Consider the following 10,100-nt stretch of genomic DNA (forward strand, 5'->3'; position numbering starts at 1 on the left):
CTCCATTTACATACTGTGAATTGTTGTTTTTTAAATCGAGAATCGTTTTTGAATCGAAAATCAATATTGAATCGAATCATTCGAGACATTTTCTGTATTACCCGACAAGCTGGAGGGGCCAAGACATTGGGACTTTACTTTCTTGATTCAATTTTGATCATCGTTATGAAATGTATCAGAATCGCTACATCCCAGGCTGAGGCCTTAGCCCAATCTAAAAGCCTGCTTCAAACAAGGATGTGCTCATGCACATGTGTTTTTATTTCTGTGATTGGACTAGGGAGCCAGGCTACAACAAACCAGCTGTAGCAGCACGTTGGCACTCTGGATCTCTACTGGTGTTTGTGATCAAACAGCCGATCGAGATTGACATACGCGATTTTAGTTTTTAAATCGCCGGATTGTCTTCGCTTGTGTGAAAAACATAGCCAATGAGGGCTTTCACTTCCTTCCGCCGTTCCCTGCGTTTTCTTTCCCTTCCTTGGCTCGACCATGCTGGCTGAGCATGCATGCATGCTCTCTCTCAGCAACACCCCGCTTCGTTTTCACAGCTCGACACGTTCACGCCTACAGTCTCCAAGCTCCACAGGGTTTTACAGTCTCCTAGAGCGGGACAGAGGTTGGGGGGGCGTCTACGGGGCCAGTTGTTCTACCTCGAGGCTACAAGTCGATATCTAGTCCAAAAATATTCAGGCCAGCATCACCTCATCTCCTGTTTCTCCTGAAACATCCCTGGAGCCTCTGCCAAACCAACACTCATTCTCTAAAGTCAAGTCAATTGTTTGAATATGTTAGAAATTAAAAACAAAAACAAATGAATATTTAGATGCAAATACAAAATTGTACTTATAAGCAATAAACAAAGAAAAACAAGATCCTCACCAACATAAGCAACTAAAATGATATTACTTCTGGATGGAAATTGCTACTTTACATCTAGGACCCAAAGGTAAAAGTGTGCAATGAGTTGAAAATTATTATTGAAACATTGTCATGGCATACACACTTGAAGTACAAAAGTAGCTAAACATGCGCGGACACACACACACACACACACACACACACACACACACACACACACACACACACACACACACACACACACACACACACACACACACACACACACACACTCCCCTTCCGTTGAATCAGAGATGAGAGCAGAGGTTAAGGTCAGAGTTCAGAGGGATCAATGACCACAATCCTGCTCCATCATCCCGTCTGCTTCCGGACCTGTGCATCTGCGTGTGCCTCTTTGAAGCGGGCAGGAAGGCGTGCCGCCACGGTAACCAGATAGCAGGGTGTGCAGCACCATAGAAATCAAGCCAGGTCAAATAGTGGAGTCATTATTCTGATTGAGAAGAGCGATTAGTGCTGTCTGGTCAGCAAGAGACCGGGGAGCAACTGTTACCCAAAAAACATCCGTCTTGGCATTTGTGTTTGTACAGATGATTTCAGAGTTGTATAAAGAATTTAGCTGATTTTACAATCTTTTTTTTTTTTTTTTCTTCATGCAACTGTTGCTAAAATTATCATTTAGTCATGTTTATCACGGCAGGCAGCATATAGTAATAGTGGCTTGTTTCACCTGCAGATGATTGCTGCAGCATGGCCCAAATTGAATAAGTGCAAGGAAAAACTTACGTGTTTCCTACTGGATTTCCAGTTATACTTTTCATCGTTTGTGCATCTTTTTGTTTTAGGATCTTGTATATCAATACAAAATCTGTACAATTTGTCAAACAAGCAACTCGTTTGATGAAGAAAGAACGAGTGTAAAACTTGCCTGTCACGCCCACCACAAAGTCTATCTTATTACCGCTGTTATTTGCAGTTAGCCTGGAAATCCAGACCCAAATACCAAAGATTAAGGGTCTGTCATCGAGTAATGAAAGTCGCCCATCTCGAGGGGCGTCACCAAGCGTGCATCTGAAAATCTCGCTGCACGCAATTGGATAACACTACGACCAATCACAATAACACACAGGGTGACACACGCTTAGCTACCAGCAGAGATGAGATAAGAAAAACCTTTATTTGTCCCACAGAGGGGAAACTGCAGTAAGGATTTAATCTGGGAGATAATACTGTCGTCATCGGTTTAGCTTGCCTCTGGCCCGCCTATATCAAATACACTGATGTGATTGGCGCAGCTCGGCTACAAGGGCATAGTTAATGAGCAGCATTACTCGATGCCAGAGTGACTCGCTGAGCAAATTCTAATTGTTCTCTCGTGAGAACTCTGGATTCCCAGGGTAATTTGCAGTGCAAAGAACTAATACATGTGTAATGGCAGGCAGCAAAGTCGGCCTCTTAATGACAAATCTGGAACAAATATGGACATTAAGACTATATGTATATGCCTTGAAGGAATGAATGGATTTGAATATGGATTTTTTATTTTAGTAACTGTTTAAGAATATAAGATTTCAATTAGTTATTATGGCGGGTAATGCTACGGTTTAAATGGTTTCATTAACAAAAATCAATAAAACAACAGCTTTACCTCGAAGCTTTACCCCTAATGAATCTGCTACTGAGACCGGATTTCCCATTTTGAAACGCAGTTTTTGATTAAATTGGTTGGCCAGCGCTTTACATCTAACACACACACACACACACACACACACACACACACACACACACACACACTTAGTGTCTTTCTTTTCATCCCTTCTCTTTTTTTCAAAATTCTTCCCTTTAATTAGGCAGCTTTCCCCCCCCCAATCACTCCTCCTCTTGCCTCCATCTTTTTCTTCCGCCGGTCACGGATCAATGGTACCTCCCTGGTTCCCAGCCCCCACGGAGAGAACACACACACACACACACGCACACGCACGCACACGCACGCACACACACGCACACACACGCACACACACGCGCACGCACACGCACACACACGCACGACACTAGTAACACTTATCAAAGAGAATGTTTTACTGCAAAATGTGCATGAAAGCGTTTGCTTCTTTGTAAGTTTATATAATGCAGTTCATGTTTCCTGCGTGTGTTCCTGTACACGTACATGAGCCAATGTCGTCATGCATGTGTAGCTATGAGTGTGTGAGTGTGTATACCTGTGTGTGGTGTGTGCCTGGCTGAATCCCAGCTCTGTGGGATCCTCCTGGACAGCGGAAGTTGTTTCCTGATTGCTTGTCTCCGTCGTAGAAAAGTGGCTGCATTGTTGTAGTTAAATCTTCCATCAACGGTAAACAATATGCGCGCACACACACCCACACACACACTCAGAGGGTCACCATTTAACCTCAACAGAACATGGAACAGAAGTTGAGCTTGACTGCTAAGTTGTGGTGTGTGTATATTTAAGCCAAATCTAATGAGACAAAGACCCCTGGTTAGAATGGAAAAATGGACAAAGGAAAGGCTGCTGTATCCAACTTTATGTTTGTGTGTGCCGCAGAAAGTGATGGAGAAAAATATTTTTTGGGGGGGGGCAAGAAGCAAGTATTATGGTGGACGAATGAAAGGCAATCATTTTGTGTGCTAGTGTACCTGAGATGGAGGTCTTCACAGTACTTGAGACACGCGTAGATGAACTCTTTGAGCTGGCAGTAGACCTTTGGCACAAACTCGGAGAAGGGAAGCTTCTTGGGAAAAGGAAGCTGCAGGAAATAAATAATGATTTTTACTTCGTATTTCAAAGTTTATTTCTAAGGAGCTTCCAAATGAAAGACTTTACTAAAACTACTCTGAAGATGTTTTCCTTTCTCTTTATTTGCTTGTTTGTTCATTTTGAAGAAGCATGACCCTGCCATTAATCTGCTCTCGCCCTCACTTTCATTCCATCTCTCTTCTGACTCTACCTTGTCCAGTTCGGGGTCTTGCAGGGGAAACTGGGAAGTGTAGTGTTTGTACTCCTGCTCTGTTGAGACTGGGATTGGGCTGAAGTTGTCCTGGTCCAACACCTGCCTGGATATGAGCGGAGAAGAAGAAGAAAACCAAAATCACAGGTAAATCATTTCCTCTCTTCTATTCTAAGACAATTCAAAAGAGGTCAACAGGAATGGGTGAGATGCCATTAGCCACACACACCCCCCCCCCCCATTGGGGGTCATTCTAATGCTTGAGCCACCACCCTCCCCTCTTTCACCACCCCCACTTCTTGTTGGCGCTCCAGAGTTCGGACGTTCCAACGTTCCATGGAGAGGCCGTGAACCGGAGAGCGCTCCCTCTCCAACAATACAACACAACATTCCTGTGGCTTCCCCAGTGTGTGTAAGGAGGAGAGATGGTGTGTTTGTCCGTTCGCTGTAAGTCCCACTGGTGGTCATTGGACAAAAGCGATGGTGAAACAATGGATGTAAACACACACACACCACACACACCACACCACACAAACACACACACACACACACACACACACACACACACACACACACACACACACAATGGTATTACCCATTCTGAAGGGTAGAGAATGTTCCGGACGTTTGATTTAAAACACTTCCTCTCTCCAACTGGTCATAAAACTTCAAAACCAGGACATTTCTCACAAACCAACGCTGGTGTGTGGGTGTGTGTGTGTGGGTGGTGGTAGTAGTAGTAGTAGCCCCACAAACTACATGACCTTATGACTAGAAAGGGGCAGGTCAGTGCAGCACACACCAACACGTCCTGCAGCAAAAGGTGGGTGATCTCTCAGTAACCCTGAAAGTAAAAAAGTACCTGAAGGTGATGTTCCATTTCTTGAGCAGGATTTCTCCGTACTGCTCCCTCATCTCCAGCATCATGTCAAAGAGCTGCGACACTGGGAAACCATAACCCTGCAGGAGAAAGACAACCACAACGCAACCTGTCAGTGTCCAGACACACCTCGACATGCCAACGTGAGCCCTTTCCTAACATGCACTGCAACCCTGAACTTCTCTACACATTACCTGAAGGAGCTGGAAGTGAGAATTACAAAAGTCTGTTGTCTAATGTCCGATTGAGCCCACGTGTGAATAGAGCAGGTCATTGTCCGAAGATCTCGCAGCGAGTCAGTGGGCGTGTCGGTGACGTTTTCTATCATGCGGCAGGCGCAAAACCTCAGATCTGCAGTCGACTTACATTGGGGAGTGATAACGACAACAAAAATGTCTAACTGAAGAGACGATGAGCTTAGGAAACCTCCGTCGGTAAAAGGCGATGCCAAAAATCGACGGACAAATTCAAGGACCGGAAATAGACGACCAACCAAATGGAGTATTCCCAGTAGAAGACTAAACGTCTGACATGTACATCTCCTACTGGGTGAAAGGGAAACTTTGCATAATGTCTGGAGTTCATATGAGAAAACGGCCATAGGTGAGCAAAGGAGGACATGATGAAGGCTAAACCTTTTACACCTCCAAGCTGGAAACTACTCTTTATACACTCTTGTTTGTGTTGTGACAATAACTGCAAATCTTTCAAAGCAACAAACTTACCTTTTCCTAATTTAACATATTATTATTACTCATGTGCTACTTCATCTATGTCTTCTGCAATTTGAAAGTCAATTTTTTGGTTAGCTTAAGTTAAGGTACATTAAGCTAAAATAAAACTGCATAGTTCCCCTTTAAACATTGTGCCTTCTAGGAAAACAGGGTGACTTATGGGAAAAGAAGCAGACAGGGTTTTTCCTGCATAGAGGAATATTTGGCGCCCCCAAATAAGTTTTAGCTAGCCTAGTCAAAGGAAAATCCCCAACACCAAAATAATAGCAATTCAAATTCTCTCCGACTGTGTAAAGTACATTTTACCAAACAACAGTTGAAGAGAAGATCATAAACTTGAATTGGAGCGCTAATCTCAGTTTTACTATTATGAGTTGGGCTGTGTCAGACTTTTAACGTAGTATTTAAATAGTAATATTACTTTTTTAAGCAGTTTTGCTGATTGGGGATTCATTTAGTCAAGGGCAATCAACATTGTTGTTTTTAAAATTCATTAGAAATAGCGGGCGAATGCATATAGATTTCTTCCAAATAAGGTAACACACACTTATTGCCTTTACTGTCTTCAGACCCATAATGCTTACTGTCACACACACCCCCCCCACTCCCCCCAAAAGCCCATTCTGAGTCAGTAAAAACCCTGGTCGATAAATAGACAAAATATTCCTTACCAAGTCCGCAAAATATGTGGGGGGGAGTAGTTATTTTCTCTGAGCAGAGATCCAGGGATTATTTTTGTTAGTTTCTGAAGCTACCATTAACTAAAGGAAGTGGAGGAAATAATAAAAATGTCTTAAAAACAGAATAGTAAATACACATTTAGTGATGTTCTTTAGACTGGGTGCACTCAGCCATTCAGCGTCACCTCATCACTTCACGTGAATGACTTTTGAGGATCGTAACCATCCACTCATCACTTCCCTTTCCTTTGTTCTCTCGCACTCCTCTCTGAATGTTTTTCTCCCGTACGGGTTTTTACCCACATCCTCTCTATCTCCCCTTCTTTCCTCCATCCTCCCATCCATCACACTCAATCCATCCAGGTCAGTTCATACATATACTGGGGAGAATAAATACGGCGAGCAAACCGACATCACATGACTGACTTGTACTTCCGAAAAGGTCGAATTAAGAAAGAGAGTCTTTCTTTAGAGATTGGCAGCCGTCCATTTATAAACTACAAAACATGCTTTGAACAAGTTTCATGGGCCCCTGGAGTCAAACAGCTTACGCCAAGACGACTGGCTATAAGAACAAAATGTTAAAGAAAAACCAAAATTAAAAGAAAAGAAAACAAGACTTTCATACAGCATGTTGTTAACATGAGCTGCCGTGATGGCAATCCCTTCTTCACAGTGTACAACGGATCACACACACACACACAAACATACATACCTGCAGTGTATCAGCAAAAAGGACAATGAGGTTCTTCAGATCCAGCACCAGGTCAGGGTTGTCACAGTACGACTGCGGAGTCAGAAGAGTGGGTCAGAGTGCGCTGCAGCTGCTACAGTATTTATGGTAATACAGTCCAGTCAATGCTAATAATAAAGTTGCACATTGTCAGGGTTTTTCCCGCCATTTTAATGTTCAGATGCAGCCATTGGGCAGCACCTTAGCTGAATGAATTTAACTAAAAGACTTTTTTCAGATTTAATGATTGTAGTTGGACTTCTTTCGGAAGTGTTTGTCTTCAAGCTTTTTGTGAGTGGTATTTATTATGTGCTCCAGCTTTTCCAACCTTTCAGACACAGATATTGTGATAATTATAGTCCAAAATTATGTGAAAAAGAGACGGAAAAGTACCACAGAGGGACACAAAGCGACCACAAAGTGATGCCAAATGACCACAGAGACCCTAAACAATTCCAAAAAAACAAAAATGACCAAAAACAGACACAACTACAGAAATATATACAAAATCCCACAAAGACACACAAAATGTGTGGAGAAATCTTTGTTCTGAAAAATGTCACATTTTCTTGAGGAAGGACACCTAAACCCCCCGCCAAATACACGCACCCCAGTCTTTCAAAAGGCTAGGTAACTAACTGAGTTTGTGCTTTCGAGTGTGTATTTGTGTGTGGGCTGCGTGTCCTTACAGAGTGCGTCCTCAGGGCGGCGATGAGTTTGGACAGCGCCAACTCCCAAAGCTCCTCCACGTACGCTCTGTTGACCAAACCCTGTGTGGTGTGAAGGACGTGATCCTCCACGACAAAGAAGCTGGACGGAGGAAAGGAAGGAGTGACAAGAGGGTGAGAAGGAAGACAACAAAGACAGAGCACAATTCATGATACACCAAAATAGTTAGCTTTAAAAGGATCAGTACAAAGCCTAAAGGGTAAAAACTACACAAACGTGCATTCAACATTCGCCTAGACCGGTAGGGGAGTGTGTATAGCTAAAGACATGGCACCCCTTCTCTTCCCTGCTTCTCTTCATAGTCGCCAGATTCATCAACCCGCCCTTATAGCGCTTACTCAGGTTTACCTTGGACCAGCTCTTCATTGTGCGGTTATAGTTTATATAGTATAGACTGCCAGGGGACTTCCTGCGACACACTGAGCTCCTCTCTCGTCTCTTACCATCGATGTGCATTCATGTCCCAGTAATGCTCGGTACTAACTTAGCTCCGGGGAGCTTATTCCCGGGAGTCCTTATGTTTTCTTTCCGCGCAGTTTCCTTGGATCAGGGTGGCACCTAAATCATGGTTGCAGCTGCCGCCGTGGTGCTACTCTGTGCCCTGCTACGCCCTGAACTGCTACAACTATTATTTCTAGTCAAAGTTCCATTATCTTTATCGTAACTATAATTGCCACTGTTCATCATACCCCCAACTGGCACCGGCTGCCACTGTTGCACTAAATGCTTGCTCTTGGGGGAATTTATGCAATTGTTGGGTTTATTGTAAAATATGTATATGTAATTTAAAAGTGTGGTCTAGACCTACTCTATCTCTAAAGTGTCTAGAAATGTCTCTTGTTCTGATTTTATACTATAAATGAAATTAAATTTAAATGTAAATATTTACTTTTTCCAGGATTTTATGTTGATGAGGCGGCTTACTGCACACATTATGACGAATATTACAATGTGCTGTACAACGGGCAGTGTGCAATTTTGTTGGCTAGTGACAGGCTCTGCATACAAAATGAGCATGTCCAGTCAGTGTGATGCAGCAGTCTGTGTTACTTTATGTATGTGTATACGGATCTAAGCACTATGTTGTGTAAAAATTCTTTAAAACTGCAGATATTGTTTGTTGTCCAAGACAAATTTCCTTCGGGAGAAAGAAATCTATCTTATCTTAAAAAAAAATTACGGGACATTATGTGGTGCATAATTTCTTGGCCAGGTGCAGTGAATCCTGGATTCTTGTCGTCATCACCGTCTAGGAGATAATGTGTGTGTTTTTCCCCACCCATCTGTTTCATGCACATCTTCAATTTGCATATGAAAAAATGAATTAGGGGAATAGAAACGGCAGACATTGTGGGGGGGGGGAGAAACGTTCAACTATCGCAAAAAAAGTTACACTTTACTTGACAATATCGACATAAGAGTGACATGAGACAATCATAAACATGTCATACACGCTTATGACATAACGCTTCTTTTAGTGTCATTCGGTTTTGACATGACAAGTTATAATTAGTATTAGGATTTATGTGTCATGACTGTTATGACAATGTCATGTCACTCTTATGGAGATACCTTCAAGTCAAGTGTTAGAGTTTTTATGTTCAGCTGGAGTGGAAAAGATGATGCAATGATGAAACAAAAAATTCAACAAAGTGCAATAGAATAAGACTTTGTTATTAAATCAGGACATAGATGATTCATGTCAAATATTTGTCACTTGAGCTTCAACTGAAGAGATTTAAAAAAAAAAATGTTTTAACAAAAACATCACATCTATATATAGTGCGGAGACTGTAATGATTTAAACTAGACATCAGCAATATAAAAGTTTAAATCCGCAACTGTGTGGCCCATTCTTTCCATGATGTTTAAAAATCATGACAAGTACTAATGAGAGGCGAGTAAGTGGCGCACTCATCCAATCAAGTGTAAAAAACTGTTGATGTCTCAGCAATGGACCGCACTCGTCAATCTTAAATAGGTACTGCTTTCGGCCTGAAACGGATCAAATGGCCTGCACTGTGACTTTGGTTCATGTCCACTGACAACATGTCTCACTCAAACTGAGCCTCGCCAGAACACCAGGAGCCCCAATGTGGTCGACACTGTAGCCTGACTCTGCATGGGTAGTCTTCTCTTTGTTATTACGGGAGAGTTGAAATATGGAAGATTTTCTATTTCTTTTCACACTGTTGTTAGAATACACATTGCACTACATTACACACACACACACACACACACACACACACACACACAACACAGTACCTGTACATGCACTAATTAAGAGTTGTCAGAGTGAGGTGGCTGCAGCTGTCGATAAACAGGGCCCGAGCATCATCATCACATACCCTTCACCATCCATAGAGATAGGCATGGGGAACTTTCCATTAGATCATCTCTCAATGCAAATCAAACCAGCTATTAGGCTAACTGAAATAAAACTATGCCAATCTCGAGGTATGGTGAAGGGTATGTGATGGGGGGTGGGGTTAGTTTAATTCCAAAGGCCAAGGGAACTTT

At 42.5% G+C, this 10,100-nt stretch overlaps 1 protein-coding gene across 4 annotated transcripts in view; it reads right to left on the reverse strand.

Moving 5' to 3' along the window:
• Positions 1 to 10,100, reverse strand: part of exoc6b (exocyst complex component 6B) — a 116,065-nt gene that overhangs the window by 52,093 nt on the left and 53,872 nt on the right. For 3 of the 4 annotated variants that reach the window (XM_032499412.1, XM_032499411.1, XM_032499409.1), the window contains 5 exons: positions 7,541 to 7,661; positions 6,834 to 6,905; positions 4,687 to 4,784; positions 3,825 to 3,930; positions 3,514 to 3,623 (listed from right to left, as the gene is read on the reverse strand). In XM_032499412.1, coding sequence (XP_032355303.1) covers positions 3,514 to 3,623; positions 3,825 to 3,930; positions 4,687 to 4,784; positions 6,834 to 6,905; positions 7,541 to 7,661 — 507 coding nt within the window. The remainder of the gene's footprint in view (positions 1 to 3,513; positions 3,624 to 3,824; positions 3,931 to 4,686; positions 4,785 to 6,833; positions 6,906 to 7,540; positions 7,662 to 10,100) is intronic. The other variant, XM_032499410.1, reaches the window with a different exon arrangement.

The sequence above is a fragment of the Etheostoma spectabile genome, chromosome 19 (genome assembly GCF_008692095.1).
Source record: "Etheostoma spectabile isolate EspeVRDwgs_2016 chromosome 19, UIUC_Espe_1.0, whole genome shotgun sequence".
Lineage (NCBI taxonomy): Eukaryota > Metazoa > Chordata > Actinopteri > Perciformes > Percidae > Etheostoma > Etheostoma spectabile.